The 19,199-nt window shown below is 45.9% G+C and overlaps 1 protein-coding gene across 1 annotated transcript in view; it reads left to right on the plus strand.

Moving 5' to 3' along the window:
- TDRD6 (tudor domain containing 6) overlaps positions 1-19,199 on the plus strand; it is a 457,403-nt gene that overhangs the window by 426,478 nt on the left and 11,726 nt on the right. The window contains 1 exon segment of the mRNA XM_030195133.1: positions 6,072-6,185. Coding sequence (XP_030050993.1) covers positions 6,072-6,185 — 114 coding nt within the window.

Raw genomic sequence — 19,199 nt, forward strand, 5'->3', positions numbered from 1 at the left:
CCTTCGAACCTTTTTGAAGGAAGTCAGAGTTTGGCTTCACTGACGTCACTGTCTTCAGAACGTTGAGGGTGAGTTTTATATATATAGGTGTGTGTGTGTGTGTGTATATATATATATATATATATATATATATATATATATATATTGTCATCAGCAGCAGATGAAAGATGAATCCATTAACTGATGGGTTGTATCCGCCTACCAGCAGGTGGAGATAGAGAACACTGAAGAACCACAGTGGCCCCTTGGACCGCTAGCCCCATCTGCCTTCAGTATTTCTCTATCTCCCAGCAGGTGTGGATGTAGCTTGATCAGCTCCTGGATTTCTGCCTGGGGTGGCTCCTATTCTTTGCCAGTTGAGCAGGGGTGTTGTGGCTGGTGCTGCCCACTTTAAAGGCATATAGGTTCGCCCTTTCCCTGCCTTACCCATTCCCCCTCCTCCCGGAGTCCCTCTGTTGCTGCCTGCCTGCCTCCAACTTTCCTCACAGTGTGGGAAAAAAAGCGCGCTTTTACTGTGTGGCTGTTCTGAGGCTTTCTCCAGAGATTCTGGTTCATTGCAGCTTGACCGGAGCTTGTTGACTCGGTCTTCTGAGGTGAGAGTGGTGCCCAGCTCCTCTGGGGAGGTTCCTGCGGACAGCGTTCCAAGCGGGGTAAGTTTTGGTGCGAAGCCTCCATTTTATTGCTATATTTCCATCCAGTCGGGCGATGGCTGCTGAAGGAGTTAAGCGCTGCTCCCGCTGTGGTAAACACAGGTCAGCAGCGGGGCTTTGCACTACGTGCTCCTTAGACGCTCGAGCTAGTATGAACATGGCGAGCGGTGATTCTTCCCCGCTCGATGGAGCTGGCAGCGGGCGCCATTTTGGAAGTGCCGCATGACGCGGTGGCAGAGGAGTCTGAGTGCAGGGGGACGCCTCGTTTTGAGCCTGCTAGAGGAGCTCCAACCTCCGTTTCTCCTAATTCGGGGGCGGAGGGTCAGGGTGAGTTTTTCTCCCCTGAGTTTGTGCTACTGATGCATAAGGCCTTTATGCTGAAAAGAGCTCTGCTGCAGGTGTCTTGACACTGCATTGCATTCTGGATTCCCTCCGGGTGTTGATGGCCCAGGGATGGCTACAGATGTTATTTCTTCCCCTGAGCGTTGGAAAGACGCTAAACATAGATGGGTAAATTCCCCGTCTGAAAGTGGCGCATCTCCCTCTCTCTCCCCTCCCCCCCCCCCACCCCGTGGTCAGGCTGTGGGGAGTCTGAGGGATCTGGCAGGTCCTCATGGACGGATGATCCAGGGCAGGGTGCCTGTTTGCCACTGGATTCGGATGATCCCAATGCGGTTCGGATTTTCCACCGCGACGAGCTGCCAACTCTCATTACTGACGCCGTGCAGGCCCTCTCGATTGATGATCCTGCCGAGGGCGATGCCTCCTCTGTTAATCTTAGAATGGCGAGTACTAAGAAGCCTACTCGGGCCTTTCCTGTGCATGATTCCATCCAGGAGCTTATTTCAGCTCAATGGTCTGACCCCGATGGGCCTTTGAAAGTGGCCAGGGCTATGGGTCAACTTTACCCTCTGAATGAGGATCACTTGGCCCTTTTTGGGATGCCTAAAGTGGTTGCGTTGGTCACGGCGGTGACTAAAAAGACTACTCTCCCAGTAGAGGGAGGGGTCGCTTTGAAAGACATGCAGGTCCGGCGGCTAGAATCCGCGCTGAAGTGGTCCTTTGAAATATTGGGCCTTGCCTTAAGGGCGTCTATTTGCAATTCCTATGCAGCCCGGGCCTGTCTTTCCTGGTTACAACAGGGGGTGGATCAGCCCGCGGATGGTGCGGGGTCCCTCTCTGAGGTTGCCCTGCGGATGGAGTCGGCCCTGTCATTTTTGGCTGACGCCCTTTATGATCTGGTCAGAGCTTCAGCTAAGCAGATGTCTGTGGCGGTTTCTGCCCGCTGCCTTCTTTGGCTGCGGCATTGGGCGGCTGACATGGCCTCTAAGCAAAGGCTGGTGAGGTAACCCTTTCGGGGCCTCCTGTTATTTGGAGAGGATTTGGAGAATATTGTTAAAGACCTAGGGGACTCTAAGCCCCAGCGGTTGCCTGAGGATAGGCCGAGGCCTTCTTCCAAGGGTCCTGTGTTTCCCTCCTCTTCCAGACCTTGCTTCCGTGAAGCTCGCATGTATCGCCCGGGGTGCTCTGCTGGGTTTTCTCAAAGTGCCCATTTTCAGCAGAGGAACTCCTTTCGCTCGGGCAAATGCTCCGCAGCAGCCGGGTCATGGCCAGGAGTTCAGGGGCGTCCTTCATAATGATGGGATGCCGGTCCACTCCTCTATTCCTGCAGTAGGAGGACGTCTTTCCCTCTTTCTCAGGGAGTGGACCAAGATTACTTAGGATCAGTGGGTCCTGGACCTGATCAGAGAAGGTTACCGATTGGAATTTGGTGCCCCGGTGAGAGACGTGTTTTTGGAGTCCCGATGCGGCACTGCCATCAAACGGGCGGCGGTAGAGGAGACCTTACAAGTCTTGCTGCACCTCGGAGCGGTTGCCTCACGCCGAATGCGGCTGCGGCCGCTGTTCCATTTATTTTGTGGTGCCTCGAAAAGTTGACTTACGGAGAGTCAACGAGGCTCTAAGAGTGCGTCATTTTCGCATGGAAACCCTGTGCTCCATTATTGCGGCGGTACAGCCAGGAGAGTTTCTCATGTCTCTGAACCTAAAAGAAGCATATTTGCACATTCCTATTTGGCCCCCGCATCAGCGGTTTCTCCAGTTTGCGGTGTTGGGTCAACATTTCCAGTTTCGGGCCTTGCCTTTCGGCCTAGCCACAGCTCCCCATACCTTTTCCAAGGTAATGGTGGTGGTAGCTGCCTATCTCAGGTGAGAGGGTATCAGAGTTCACCCTTATCTCGACGACGCTCATCAGAGTGGATTCAGCAGACAAAAAGTCATCTTGTCACAGCCAGAGTGGTTACAGTCCTGTAGACTCTAGGCTGGGTGGTCAATATACTCAAAAGTCACCTGACCCCCTCTCTGTCTGTCGAGTATTTGGGGGTCCGGTTTGACACGACCTCGGGGTTTGTCTTTCTCCCCGACCACAGGCGGTGAAGCTTCAGAATCGGGTCCGTCTGCTCCTGCGAATGCCTCGCCCTCAAGCTTTGGACTTTGTCCAGCTGCTGGGGTCGATGACGGCCACCTTGGAGGTGGTTCCCTGAGCGAGAGCGCATGTGAGGCCACTGCAGATTGCCCTGCTCCATCAATGGTCTCCAATTTCCCAGGAATATCAACGCAGACTAACGTGGCTCCCTGTGACCCGGCACAGTATGGATTGGTGGCTCTCCGACAGGATGCTGCGACAAGGAATGCCGCTCACGCTTCCTTCTTGGTGCCTGGTGATAACGGATGCCAGCCTTTTGGGCTGGGGAGCGCATTGCCAGGGAAGCTATCCTCAGGGTCAGTGGACACCCGTGGAAGCGGGGTGGTCTATCAATCGCTTGGAACTGAGAGCGATATTCCAGGTTCTTATAGCCTTCCACAAGAATCTGAAGGGGCTTGCTGTCCGGGTTCTGTCAGACAACACGACAGCGGTGGCCTACATAAATCATCAGGGCGGCACTCAGTGCAGGGCCCTGGCCACGGAGGCCGCTCAGATTTGCCACTGAGCCGAGCTCCACCTGCAGCTTCTGTCAGCAGCTCACATAGCAGGTCAGAGCAACATGCAAGCCGATTTTCTCAGCAGGCATCAAATCGACCCGGCGGAATGGGAACTGGCAGAAGAAGTTTTTCTTCAGATTTGTGCCAAATGGGGGACTCCCTGAATGGATCTTATGGCGTCAAGTGCAAAAGCCAAAGTCCCTCGCTTTTTCAGCAGATGGAGAGATCCTCTCTCGGTGGGGCTGGATGCACTGGCTCAACCCTGGCCCTCGGGCTTCCTGTATGTGTTCCCTCCTTGGCCCTTGATAGGGTGAGTCCTCCTGCAGATTCGACTGCACCGAGGATTGGTGATTCTCATAGCTCCAGATTGGCCAAGGCGTCCGTGGTATGTGGATCTCCATCAGATGCTGGTGGAGGCTCCACTTCCTTTGCCTCTGGTGCCAAACCTGTTGGTTGAAGGCCCGGTGACTATGGAGGATCCCTGCCGATTTGGTCTTACGGGCCTGGCTCTTGAGAGGGCGCAATTGAGAGATAAGGACTACTCTAACAAGGTCATCTCCACTCTCTTGCAGGCCCACAAGTGGTCTACTTCCGCAGCCTATGCTCGGATGTGGCTTACGTTTGAGGTGTGGTGTGTCCTGAAAGAGGTCACACCCGCGCGGGCTACGGTCTCACTGGTCTTGGACTTTTTGCAGGATGGCTTACAAAAAGGCCTGGCTTACAATTCCTTTCGGGTGCAAGTGGCAGCGTTGGCATGCTACCGAGGGAAAGTCTCTGGCTTGTCCCTTGCTGCTCATCTGGACATTGCTCAATTTCTCAGAGGAGCGCTTCAGCTCCATCCTCCTGTGCGGTTGCCTTGTCCGGCCTGGAACCTGGGGCTGGTGTTGAAGGCTCTCCAGCGTTCGCCGTTTGAGCCGCTACAGCGAGCTTCTGAGAAGGATGTGACTTTCAAGACAGTCTTCTTGGTGGCCATTACATCGGCTTGACGCGTATCTGAGCTTCAGGCGCTTTCCTGTCGGGATCCTTTTCTACAGTTTTCGGAGTCCGGAGTACGGTACGTACAGTGCCTTCCTTCCTGCTCAAGGTGGTGTCAGCGTTTCACCTGAACCAGCCTATTTTTCTGCCCTCCTTTTCTAGGAAGGATTGTCTGGATTCTTTTGGGCAATTGCGTCTTTTGGATGTCCGTAGCTGTTGCAGTATCTACAGATGTCAAATTACTTCAGGACTTCAGATCACCTTTTTGTATTGTTGACAGGTCCTCGACGCAGGTGCCCGGCGTCTAAGGCCACTACAGCCCGTTGGCTCAGGGCAGTCATTTTTTCTGCGTATCTGCTGTCAGGACGGTCTCCGCCTGAAGCATTTAAGGCGCATTCCACGAGAGCGATTTCCTCCTCGTGGGCTGAAACGAGTGTCCTTTCTCTTCAAGAGATCTGTCGTGTGGTTACTTGGGCTTCTCAGCTCTCGTTTGTGCGGCATTACAGGCTGGATGTTGCAGCGAAGCAAGACGCGCAGTTTGGAGTGCAGGCGCTGGTGCATAGCATGGCCTGTTCCCACCCTACATAGGGATTTCTTTTGTACATCCCATCAGTTAATGGATTCATCTGCTGCTGATGACAAGGAAGGGAAAATTAAGTTCTTACCTTGGTAATTTTCTTTCCTTTAGTCACAGCAGATGAATCCACGATCCCTCCCTGTCTGACTTTGTGTTTTTGTTCAGTTCTTTCATGCAGATATTGTATCTCATCAGGACGAGTTGAAGACCAGCTCTCAGAGCTTCTACATGCTGTTCTATTGCAGGAGGTTGAGTTCATCCCTTCTTTGTGTGGTTATTGCTCCGGTTCTGGGGCATTTGTTCGCTGTGAGGAAGGTTTATGTTATGTTACCTTTCTTATTCACTCTGCTAAATACTGAAGGCAGGTGGGGCTAGCCGTCCAAGGGTCACTGTAGTTCTTCAGTGTTCTCTCTCTCCACCTGCTGGTAGGTGGATACAACCCATCAGTTAGTGGATTCATCTGCTGTGACTAAAGGAAAGAAAATTACCAAGGTAAGAACTTAATTTTCCCATATATAATATCCATCAGATATCCTCTTGTGAATTGGAATTTTTATATTTCACAGAAACTTACATAATCTGTCAGTTTTAATTCTGGAGCAGGATTATATCCTGTGAGTATGGCTGATTCTGAGGAGATGGAAGGAGAAAGAGGGCATGTGCAGGGCCCAGGCCATTTTAGGGGTATGCCTACCTCTCCCCGAACTCTGCCCATTAGTAGTGGGACTCAGCTCAAACCAGCTGGTAATATTTAACACGTTTAGAGTTTGTAGGGTTTTTTGTTGGTTTTTAGAAAACAAATCTTTTACATTGATTACTTTGTAATTATTTTCTTGTTGGTTGTGTGTCACTATATTCTCATTCAGTTCTTTTTCTGTGTTTTATAGAATTTGGAGCTAATGAGAGTTCAGAAGTTGCCATAAATTATCAGATTCCCTCATTGAATCTTGTGGAGGTACTTGTGCAAGAGATATCCCATTCACATGAAATATTTGAACAAGGTAATGTTAATAAAGAATATGTTTTATTTTTCATATTGTGGCAGAATGTTTTAAAGTACAAATGGAAATCTTAGGAAATTAAAGTGACTGACATCAGTGCAGGAGTTGATATCTCTTTACCATTAGTCTACTTTCCAAAGGAAAAAATGGCTTATGAAAGTTCTGTGTTTCAGTTCATCCCCTCTAATAACTTGTCCTTGATGTCATGTCTGTGCCAAAGGATGTGCTGGTGGAGACACGGACTTTGAGATGTGTGCATGCACACAACTGTATTATCACGTATGCATGAATCAAAGTTGGCTACCTATGTAGGCTTGTAATTCAGGCTAGAATCAGTTGTATTACTATTCCACCCCACAGTTTGATACTGAAAATAAAAATGAGTTTACTATTTTTTTTATAATAGCTGCTGTTATGAGGAAGAAATAGAGGTAATTTACCTTTTTTTTTTTTTTTAGTTTTGTGTATTAGAATAGATTTTCATTAATGGCCCTGTTCCATTTTGACCTTTACATTTAGTACTCCTTTTATAAAGCCGTGCTTGTGATTCCCAAATGTGGCGAAGCCCACAAGAATTGAATGGGCTTTGTTGCATTTGCCACCACAGAATCAAGAGTGTTTTCTTTAGTTTTTCATTTTTTAGTGATCCCTTAAAGAGATTTAGTGCTTGTTTAACAGAATCACAGCTAACATCCCAATGATCTTTTTTTTGTTCTTGTTTTAGTATAGTAGTCTGCAGCCTGTCCACAAAACCCTCCCAGCAGCTTTTGATGAACTTTCCACCAGGGGCTTAGCTACGGGTGGGCCTGGGCCCACCCAATTTCGTCCCAGGCCCGCCCACTCAAGCGCACACTGTGGCAGCCTACCTAGCCCTAGTGTACCACGGCAGAGCGGCACCCTCTCAGCTGATCGGCTCAGGCCCGCTTACCTTTCGGGTTTGCGCCTTGCAGAGGCAGAGTCGGCACTCGGGCACTGAAATGCAGGTCGCATCGCAGCCACGCAGCTCGTAGTTCTTCTTCCATCCGCGGTATGATCATATGACTGACGTGGCTGTGCACGGCGGCGTGCTCAGCCTCGCTCTCGCTCTGCTCACTGCCTCGTGGCCATCAGGATGGTAGGCTAAAAAAATAGCTGCACGCAGGGTTGAGCATTGCGCTGCCTAGTGCGAGCCTCAGCCTGCCTGGCCCGGGAAACGTGGGGAAGGTTCTTTGAGAAGATTCGAGAATCGAATCGAGTTCCTGTCTCAGTACCGAACCGTGGTGCTGCCAAGCAGCTGCCCTACAGGTAATAAAATTTTAAATTCTCTCTCTCTTTCTCATATATATATCTATATATATAGTGCCGACCCATATTAGCTCTGGGCCCAGCCAAAATGTCAGGTCTGGCTACGCCACTGTTTTCTACTGCAGTTACTGATGGATGCATATAGTGATCATTTTCTGATGCCCTTCATTCTCTGTAGAACTTTAATATGCTTAAGAGTAGAATTTTAATTAAGTTAAAGAAAAGCTTAAGAGTAGAATTTTAATTAAGTTAAAGAAAAGCAGTCTCACCTTAAAATCTCTCTTCTCTTGATGGGGAGATCGATATAAAACTGTAACAAAAAAGGTACTAGTCTCCACAGGAAGAGAATGGTGAAGTTCTTTCTGCAACTCTGTATGAAACCAAGAATCAGTTTTTGTGTTTGTGGTGATGAGGGTATTTCTTAAAACTGGTTCCAGAGGACATGCCCAAACTCCTTGAACAAATTTCAGTGAATCTGCCAGTTAGGGGTAGACTAAGGATAGTCATAATTGTGTGGAAAGGTCTCAAAGTTCGGTTTGGTTCCACATTAGTGTTTCTCAATCTGATTTTCAGGATATCCACAACGAATATGTATATCAGAGATTTGCATATACTGTTTTAATTATGTGCAAATATATCTCATGCATATTTATTATGGATATCCTGAATATCATACTGGCCAGCCAGGTTCCAAATACCAGGATGGGAACTAGTGTTTCTGATCACTAATAATCATTGAATTTTCATTACATTTGTTTGGGGGGGGGGGGGGGGGAAGCTGGCTGTCGAGAGACTTTGTGGGAGTGGAGGCAGGCTCGGGGGCCTCCTTATTGTCAGTGTTGCCAGACCCTTTAAGCTGTTTCTAGGAGCATCAGGCTGTGGCTTGGAGACCCAGTGCTTCTGGGATAGTAGAATAATGCTGCTTGTGAGGTAGCTTGCAAGCAGCATTATTCATTTATCACAGGAGTGCAATATTGAGCTGCAGACAGTTTGTGACTAGGGTCGATTAAGGTGCAGTAAAAGCCTGACATTACTGTACTGAGAGGCCCTTTTACAGAGCGGCTGTAAGCCCAACATGAGGTTACTGCTTGCTCTTTTAGAACTACCGCCAGCCCAACATGGCCGCCAGTGGTAGTCCCGACCTGAGTATGCGCGCCATTTTAGGGGGGGGGGGGGAACCCCTGGAAATGGCTTGCGTGGCAGTAACCCGGCGATAATCGGGCATCGCCATGCACTGCCTGGTTACCACCAGGTTAGCGCAGGAGCCCTTATCACCACCTCAGTGGGTGGCGGTAAGGTCTCCACTTCGCACGGCCATGCGGTAAGAGTTACATTAGCGCAAGGCCCTTTTTCCCGCAGCTTGGTAAAAAGACCCCTTAGGGCCCTGTTTACTGAGGTGTGCTAGCATTTTTAGCGCTTGCTAAAAATTAGCGCGCACTAAACACTAGAGACACCCCTATATTCCTATGGGTGTCTCTAGCATTTAGCATGTGCTAAAAATGCTAGTGCGGCTTAGTAAACAAGACCCTAAGTCTCTTGCTCATCCAGCCTCATTCTGTTGAACCTTAACAGTTCTTTGTTGGGCAGAGATTTAAAAGGTCCAAAGCCTTACCCTGGTCAGAATTAGCTAGCCATATTGTCTCTAAGGTAAACCCCTTTGGCCAAGTTAATTAAAAAAACAAAACAAATGGATAGGGAGGAACATACACACCTTCAGTAGTTCCTTTCACAGGCACTGCTACCACCTCCATTGCAGGTTGGTCTGAGGAAAATACCTCCTGGACATGCACTCCTCCAGGCTTAACAGAACTCAATAAAGTCAACCTGGAGAGGCTAGTACAAGCTGTTGTATCCTTTGGCAGTCTATTTTAAGAGACCAAATACATCTATGATTCTACTTCCCATGTTAAAGGAAAGAGAACCCTTGTGAACATGAGCTGAATATGCAATACCTGCATATGGAGATTTGTTTCAATCAAAAGGAAATGGGTCAGAAGGAATTTCTATTCCTCCTAAAAGACACTTATGCTATGTCTTCCCCTGATACTGGACTGATGGAAGATCTTTTCAGTATCCTTTGACAAAATCATTAAACATCTTCTGGCAAAATAAGCAGTGAAACATATAGAGAAAGCTGTCAGCTATTGTAACCAGGAGTGGAGTGGATTCTTACAGGTTGGGCTGGAGATCATTGAAGAGGAGATAATTTGGACATCAGTGATTGGAGAACATTAGATGTCTGCGCTAGACAGGTCAGAGCATGATAAAATCTGCACTGGACAAAAGTGATCACAAACTATTCTTGGGGAAAGAGGGGCTGTTCTTTGAGGCCAGAGGAGAGTGGAGTAGGCAGCTTTTGCAGCAGGTGAGGCAGTAAGAAGAATTATTTACCTTACACTCGTGAGCAGTGACACCAAGGAGGAGAGTCAGCTTAAATCATAGCAACATCTTACTGGCCTCGTGGAACTGATGTCATCTGCGTGCACTGGAAGCTTCTTTTAAAATCTGTGCTGTGTTACAGAATGCAGTTGTGTACCCAAAGGGGGATGCCCTTGGGAGTAACTATAGAATTGTTGCAGAGTTTTGTGAAAGTGGGAAGACTTAGAGTGAAAGTGCCCATTAAAGGTCTCCTCTCCCTCTACCTGGAACTGCCCTGGGGCCACACCTTTGGGGTTAGATTTCATAACGGGACGTTTTGTAAAATTCAGAAAGGTACCTATTTTGTAAAGGCAAAAGACGCCTACATACCTTTATAAAATAGGCTCTCAGATCCAGCTCTTAGTGTACAAATTTATATCTGTTCTGAAGAAGGCACGAATGTGTGCATGCATTCTACTTATGTATTTTAGAAAGTTGACACGTACATCACAACTCTGCTGCCTCACCACCCAAGCTATACTTCTGGGAATACCTACATACTGTGAAGAGTAAGCTGTCTTTAATCCATTTCCTGCTGTCCTTTATCATACTGGTAGCCAAGATAACCTGCAACCTTAGGGTAGAATAATCTAGCAGGGATCTCATAAATGGAGTAGGCCAAAAGCTGCCCAGTGAACTTCTGTGCTGCCTTGAAACCCTTGGAAATTAAGGAGAATCTGGGCTGGAATCCCATGAGCAGACTAAGGAGTCCCAATGGCCCTCAATGCATGGGAAAAGCCTATAGGAGGGAAGTCTGGGGAAAGAGAGGGTGTGTCAAATGACAGGAATATTCCAGAATCATCCTGTCAAGAATATAAAAGCCAGTCTGATAAACAGATGAGGAGGGGCGGGAGGAGCAGCGTATAGAGTAGGGTCCCTGTGAAAAAGAAGAATGCCTGCAAAACACTGCCAGAGGAGCTCAGGAAGAAGTAGAGCAGAACCTCTAGATGTGGACATTTTAAGAAAGTGGTACAGAATACCTGTGTTAGCAGTCGAGGCAAGACAGCCCAGAAATTCCAGCTGTTGCTGAAGCCTGAAGGAGGGGTGAGGGATGGATGATGGTACTTTCAAAGCTAGAGAGCTTGGTATTATCCAGAGGAGGTGGCTGTTAGTCTGAGTGCTCCTAGTTCTTGTTTATTTTATTTGATACATTTGTATCCCACATTTTCCCACCTATTTGCAGGCTCAGTGTGGCTTACATGTTTGCTTTGAAAGAATTATGAAGAGCCATGATTGCTAGAGCCTGGGAAAAAGCTGGGAAGTTAATTTGCATATAGAAAGAAATCTAACAGTATCTTTTTTTTTTTTTTTTACCCTGTTCTTTTGGTGAGAGAAAGAGAGCTAGAGAGCTGTGAAGGTCGGGAACATAATTGAAAAGCACCCCTAAGAACTGATGATCAGCTTTTGGAGGAAAATGTTAGATATTTTGTAATTCACCCTGAGCATACCAGTATCAGGAATTATTGACTACTGCAGCTGAAGGAAATGTATATGATGGACTTCTGTGGTTACTTTATTGGAGAAAAATCCTTAACTCCTTAACTGTGGCACCTGAGGTTTCAAGTAAAGGATGAAGGCCGATCAGAGCTAACCCTTGGGAGACCCTGATAAGGCCTACCTAAGGTGACCAGGTGAACACCCCATTGCTTCAGCCACCTGGAGGAAGGTCTAGGATTATGCGACTAGTTAGAATTCTTACAGGCTGAAGCATTAGTAGTACCTGCTTTTTTTTTTTTTTTTCATTTTTAATACAATCAGTGTGTCGGTACTCATTATGGGCGTGGTCACATATGGCTCCACCCCTATGATAGGCACACCCACATTAACCACACCCCCTATACCAGCCATGGCGCATATAAACAGACATCATTGAAAATATTACAGTACTATAGGAGAAAAAATAACGTGATTTTTTTTCATTATAAATAATCTCTGTAAGCTCTTACAGCTCCAGTATACCCAGTGCAAAATAAGACAGCCAATGTAAATTCTCAAATTGGACATATTACAAACACTAAAATGAAAATAAAATGATTTTTTTTCTACCTTTGTTGTCTGGTGACTGTTTTTCTTTCCATATTGGTCCCAGTCTGTGATTCTCCTTTCCTTTGTTTTCGCTTAACTCTTCTGTGCCATTTGTCATTTTTGTCTCCTTTTTCTTTGCTTTCTTCAATATTTTTCAGGCTCTCTCTCTGTCCAGATTTAATTCAATCTTACTATCCATTCTTTAATTTTCTTCATCTACCTGTGGCTTTTCATCTTTTCCTCACCCTTGTTCTCCCCATGCCCCTTCCTCTTATTCTCCAGTCTTTCTCTATTCCCCTTTTCCATCCAGCAGCTCTGCTTTCTCTCCCCATCCTTCCAGTGTCTCCCCTATTTCTTTCTGCATTCTTCCATCCAGCGTCTTCCCTCTTTCTCTCCCTAGCCTTCCATTTTCCCTCTCTCTCTCTCCCCATCCTTCCATCTGTTTTTCCCTCTCTCTCTCTCCCCATCCTTCCATCTGTTTTTCCCCCTCTCTCTCCCATCCTTCCATCTGTTTTCCCTCTCTCTTTCCCCATCCTTTCATCTGTTTTTTCCCTCTCTCCCCAATCCTTCCATCTGTTTTTCCCTCTCTCTCCCCATCCTTCCATCTGTTTTCCCCTCTCTCTCCCCCAATCCTTCCCTGTTGTTTTCCCTCTTTCTCTCTCTCCCCATCCTTCCATCTGTTTTCCCCTCTCTCTCCCCAATCCTTCCCTGTTGTTTTCCCTCTTTCTCTCTCTCCCCATCCTTCCATCTGTTTTTCCCTCTCTCTCCCCATCCTTCCATCTGTTTTCCCCTCTCTCTCCCCAATCCTTCCCTCTGTTGTTTTCCCTCTTTCTCTCTCTCCCCAATCCTTCCCTCTGTTGGTTTCCCTCTCCCTGTTACGTTTCCCGCGAACGGCGCAAAGTCGCGACGCACGCGGCACCAGCCCCTATTTCTGGCCACTACTGCTTCTCGTGTTGAGCAGCAGCGGCCGCTACACAAAGAAAAAGAAGATTTAAAAAAAAAATTGAAACCTGGCTGAAACGCGGCACCCCGGCACTGTAGACAGCCATTAGGCATTGGCTGTTGCCCCGCAGCCGCTCCTCCTCTTGCCTCTACGTCACTGCCCCTGGAGGAAAACCCCGGAGGAGCGCAGTGACGTAGAGGCAAGAGGAGGAGCGGCTGCGGGGCAACAGCCAATGCCTAATGGCTGTCTACAGTGCCGGGGTGCCGCGTTTCAGCCAGGTTTGAAGGTTTTTTTTTTTAATCTTTTTCTTTGTGTAGCGGCCGCTGCTGCTCAACAGGAGAAGCAGCAGCGGCCGGAAATGGGGGCTGGCACTACGTGCGGGACATGGACTCACGGGGCGGGGAGAGCAAAAAAATAAAAAAAGGTGCCGGTACGCCGTACCGTTGCGTACCGGCACAAAAAATGCACTGAATACAATCCAACAAAAGGATTCAGAAAATGGGGGGGGAAACTATAAGCAGTAATCAATCACATTATTCAAAAGAAAATCTGACAAGTCCATGTAAAGTGAACAAATATTACCAATATAATAATTACATATTCCTAATAATTAACGGCATTACCACATCTAATTAAACTCCCTAAACCCTAGTTAGTTCTTTCTCATTACTCTTAAGAAAGTGATTTAACTGGTGGATCCCAGAAAACAAACTTCACTTTGAAAGGAAACCAAACAGTTGTATGGAAATTTAAGAAAAAAAGTAGCGCCCAGGAAAAACTCTAAATTTCAAAGCAAAAAAAGCTTTCTGTCTAAATTGTATTGTATGGCTCTGGCCACATCAAGAAATATCATAATTTTTGTCCTACAATTTTCATCATTCTTCTTAAAGTACAGTTTCATAATGAAAGTTTATCACTCTTGTTAACTACAGTTACCATAAGGATGGAACGTGATTGTATTTTATCTTGAGCTCTGGGTGGGTAAGGGGAGCCCAGCCTGAGAGCAGGTCCTTGAGCAGGGGAAGGTCTGGTCCTGAGGGAAACTGATGGTGATCGGAGGCATCAGGAGCAGCCTTAGAATATAAAACCTAAAGGGATGGGTATGGGACTGCAGGAGTTGTATATCTGCACATAATTCTGGATTGCATAAAGAAACGTTAAGTAATGGATAACACTGCACCAAATAGTCTTGGCTGGATTAAAGTAAAACCCTCTAGAACCAAATGCTGACTTGTATATAAAGAGTTGACATTTGGATTAACTGCCTGTTGCAGAGTTCAGGAAAGTTTTCCATAATATTACAATTCCTTGGAGTGCGGAGTATTCTTTGAGAGAGTAAAGAAACTACTCCTGGACTGTTTTAAGGAATAAGCCCAGTTTAACATCCTGTGGCCTTCCATATCTCTCTCTGGCCCTGGCCTATGCCCAAGCTCGAACCTGAAGGATTGAATGAAGTGAGAGGAGGAGGAAGAGATTATTTTGGTTTGTGGCCCAGGTCTGAGAGGGACAACTGAGCTGGTCAATTGATGTTAAAAAAATGGAAGCGGTGCAAAGAAAAGCTACGAGGATGGTATGGGATTTACGTTCCAAGATGTATGAAGAGAGGTTTGCTGACCTGAACATGTACACCCTGGAGGAAAGGAGGAACAGGGGTGATATGATACAGACGTTCAAATATTTGAAAGGTATTAATCCGCAAACGAATCTTTTCCGGAGATGGGAAGGCGGTAGAACGAGAGGACATGAAATGAGATTGAAGGGGGGGGGGGGGGGCAGACTCAGGAAAGATGTCAGGAAGTATTTTTTCACGGAGAGGGTGGTGGACGCTTGGAATGCCCTCCCGCAGGAGGTGGTGGGGATGAAAACGGTAACGGAGTTCAAACATGCGTGGGATATGCATAGAGGAATCCTGTGCAGAAGGAATGGATCCTCAGAAGCTTAGCTGAAATTGGGTGGCGGAGCAGGTGGGGGGAAGAGGGGGTGGTGGTTGGGAGGCGAGGATAGGGGAGGGCAGACTTGTACGGTCTGTACCAGAGCCGGTGATGGGAGGCGGGACTGGTGGTTGGGAGGCGGGAAATACTGCTGGGCAGACTTATATGGTCTGTGCCCTGAAAAGGACAGGTACAAATTCAAGGTAAGGTATACACATATGAGTTTGTCTTGGGCAGACTGGATGGACCATGCAGGTCTTTTTCTGCCGTCATCTACTATGTTACTATGTTACTATGTTAATTGACTGTCTTCATAAAACCCTTGTTAGCAATTCAAATGTAAACTGCATATTATCAATATTAAAAAAATTTCCCTTCCTTGAATATCTCTTAAAGATTCTAACCATAGAAATTTAGTTTTTTCCTGATTACGTTTTAATTGAAATTCTGTTGCCCAACATTCAATGACCTGAAAACATTCTTGAATTCTGTCTAGGGTATCCATATATTCTAGAGAAGTTGGCAGTGAAATAATATCATCTACATAAATATAAAAGAACACTTGCAATTGTTCAAGTGCTATCCCTAAGGGCTATAACAAGACATTAAACAATAATGGAGGGGGTACCCCTGCGGCATCCTGAACTCTGGAACCCAAACATCCGACAAGCTACCCTGCATTTTAAGTCTCTACATTCTATCTTTTAAAAAGCCTCTGAACCACTTAAGAACTGCACCAGTAAGTCCAATGCTATCTAGCAACTACAGTAATACAGTATGATCCACTAAATCGAAGGTGCTTGATAATCAAATTGAATAATTATTGAATTTTGTCCTTTACTCAACAGTTGCCTTCCTTATGGTATCAATGCCCCCAGAATAGTTGCAGTGCTATAAATTTTATAAAACCCTGATTGTGAGTAATTAAATAATTGAATTTCGTTAAATAATTTTCCATCTGAATATATAGAGTGGGAAAGGGTGTTTAAATCTTTGCTTAAAATGTCAGTGTCTAGTGCCATTGTAGAGAATGGATACAAGATACTCTATTGCTGGTATTATACTCCCCAGAGACTGGTTAAAATGTTTAAAGTGGGATCAGCCCTATGCTGGCGCCAGTGCGGGATGGAGGGGGATATGTATCATATTTGGTAGTCTTGTCCTCATGCTCAAGAATGTTGGACTAAAGTTTTGAAATTTGTGTTTAGCTTGACTAAGACGACCTATCCCAAGAAAATGGAACACTGTCTTTTGCATGTCAAACCGCAAGTACGGAACTTGAATACTCATCAGTTAGTTATGCAAGTGTTTGTGGCCAGTAAATTTGTATTGGCGGTGGCATGGAAGCAGCGGACTTTACCTGGCCTTCCTGTAATACTACGTAAGCTGGATTATATCCATTTGATGTCTTAAGCTTACAGCTATGCGTACGGGCAGTATATTGTCCTATCACCGCATTTGGGATCCATACGTTTTGTGGTCCTCTCATCCTGACTCTTCTCTGCTTAATTCATAGGTGCTGGTGGGTTGGGGGGGAGGAATGGGTGGGGGGAGTGGGGGTTGAGTTTGCTATGATAAAATGAATGTCAGTTATCTGCCTGTATTATATTTGTTCATTATTGGGAACTTAACCTGTGGTTGGTTCTGATGTTGTATTATTATATTTCAATAAAAAAAAAAAATAATAATAAATAATTTTCCATCTGTTCCATAACCCAATCCTCCATGATCTTAGTAGACAATGGAATTGATGCCACTTGACTAAAATTGTTACTTCTTGTAAATTCCATTTCACATCCTTTGGAATAGGAGTTAGCACAATGTCACCCCTCCTACTTGAAATTGCACCTTAACTAAACAATGGTTTATCCATTCTGTTAGCACAACATAAAAATTAGGGGGAACAATTATCATCAAGTTGGACAGACAAATGTCCAGACAACAAGTGGATGACAGGGATGGGGTTCACTCATTGTCTCTAATTATAGGAGGGTGTCTCCCTCCTTTTTTTTTTTTTTACAATTACAGACCAATGGGCCTTGGATGTCATTCGTCAGGATTACAGACTAGAATTCTGCCAACTAATCACAGGTATTTTCTTACAATCCCCTTGCAGCAATTCAAGCAAGTGCAAGGCAATACAACAGACTTTGCAGTCTTTGTTACTCCTGGGTGCAATTCAGCCATTTCCTCCAGTAGAGAGAGGAACAGGCAGGTACTCAATTTATTTCATTGTACCAAAGAAATTAGGTTCCTTCTTTCCAGTTATGGATCTCAAGGGTGTAAAGTCCCTCAAAATCCAGCACTTCAGAATGGAGACCCTCAGGTCAGTCATAGCTTTGGTCCAGCCAGGAGAATTTCTTATCCCTCTAGATCTCAAGGAAGCTTATCGTCATGTTCCAGTTTGGCCTCCTCACAGGCGATATCTTTGCTTTCAATCCTAGGGAGTTATTTTAAATTCACAGCAATGCCATATGGGCTGGCGACTGCCCACACACTTTCTTCAAAGTAATGATGGTGGTGGCGACCTTTCTTCACAAACCAGGTATTCAAGTGCACCTTTATCTGGATGATTGGCTCATTCGAACACCTTCCTTTCAAGAGTCTTCAGAATACTTTCAAAGTAGTTTCTCTGCTCTCTTCTCTAGGATAGGTGGTAAACAGCAGCAAGATTCATTTGACCCCATCTCAGTCTCTCGAGTATCTGGGGGACCACTTTGATATGAAGGTGGGGGGTCTGTTTCAGAATCAGATTACCACTCTTATTTCTTCCCTTCTCCACAGCATGGGACTGTGTTCAAGTTCTAGGGTTCATGGCGGTCACTCTGGATGTAATCCCATGGACCAGATTCCGCATGCATCCTCTTAGCATACCAGGAGTTGGTACCTTTGATTCACCAAGCCAGAGTTAGTTTAAACAGTGGCTACATCCTCTGAACTTTCAAGAAGGGCTTCCATTGCACCCTGTGAATTGGTATGTCCTCAGTTCAGATGTCAGCCTGTTCACTTAGGGAGCTTATTCTCTTCAACAGACTGCACAAGGTCGATGGTCGGATGTGGAAGCTTCTTGGTCCATAAACAGATTGAAGCTCAGAGCATTTGAAAAGGATCTTCTAGCCTTTGCCACTCTTCTGAGAGGAAAGCCAATTTGAGTTTTCTCAGACAACATAACTACAGTTTCTTATATCGACAGGCAGGGAGGAACCAAGAGCATTTCTCTGGACAGAGAAGCTCTCCTCTTTCAGTTGGTAGAGAAGAATATTCCTCTAATTTCAGCATCACATATAGTGGGTACCCTGAATACTCAGGCAGACTACCTCAGCAGGGTCTCTCTGGATCCAGGGGCAACTCTCGGAGAAAGATTTCTACCTCATAATGCCTCGCTGGGGTGTTAAAATTCTGGATCTTATGGCATCCAACAGAATGCTCAAGTATGCAGCTTCTTCAGTTGTTGGAAGGAGACAGGCTCCATGATCATAAATGCTTTAGTACAGCATTGCTCTTCATCAGGGCCTGATAATTCTAGTAGCACCGGACTGGCCCAGATGTCCTTGGTATGTGGACCTAGTGCGCCTTCAAGTCGCTTCTCCTCTGCATCTTCCTCAACAAGAGGACCATTGCATTAAGGTTCCATTCTCATGGAGGATCCCTCCCCTTTTGTTTTTACGGCCTAGCTATTGAGAGGGCGAGACTAAGAAAGAAAGGACACTTTGAAGAGGTCATTACCACTTTACTTCAAGCTCGCATGCAGTTTACTTCTGCTTCTTACACTAGAGTTTGGGGAACTTTTGAAAGTTGTTCTAAAGATAGAGGCATTTCCCCTTTACAAGCTTCTTTGCCTCACATTTTAGCATTCTGTTTAGTGTCTTTGATCTGCCCTAGGAACTGTTTCTGATTACAATGTGAACTTTCATGGTGATAAGTCAGTGCATTGTGAGCAATTACTCAAGCAGTTAGTATTGCCTGGTTGAATTGACCCCTGAAGCAGACGTTGGGTTCCACCGAAATATGGCCTATGTTGGGTCATAAATAAAGTGTACTTATTCTTGAGAACCCTTTTTTCTTTGCACTATCAAAGACCTGACATGATAATCAGTTTTACTAGTTGCTATTCTTGCTGAAAGTTGATTTCTCCTTTCATCTAAACCAGACAGTTTTTCTGTCTTTCTTTTCCAGGTATGTCATATTACTCTCCACTCCATCTTCTGGACATTTAGAGCACTCCATGTGTTATCTTGCATCTACCAATGATTTTAGATGATCTGATCATCTTTTTATTTTATTTTCAGGCCCACGTAAAGGTATGTGTGTGCATTAAGAGCTATAGCAGCTAGATGGTTAAATTTTAAAAGAAGCCATTTATTCAGCTTACTTGCTGTCAGGCAAAGCTTCTGCATTAGACTTTAAAGCTCA

The sequence above is a fragment of the Microcaecilia unicolor genome, chromosome 3 (genome assembly GCF_901765095.1).
Source record: "Microcaecilia unicolor chromosome 3, aMicUni1.1, whole genome shotgun sequence".
Taxonomy (NCBI): domain Eukaryota; kingdom Metazoa; phylum Chordata; class Amphibia; order Gymnophiona; family Siphonopidae; genus Microcaecilia; species Microcaecilia unicolor.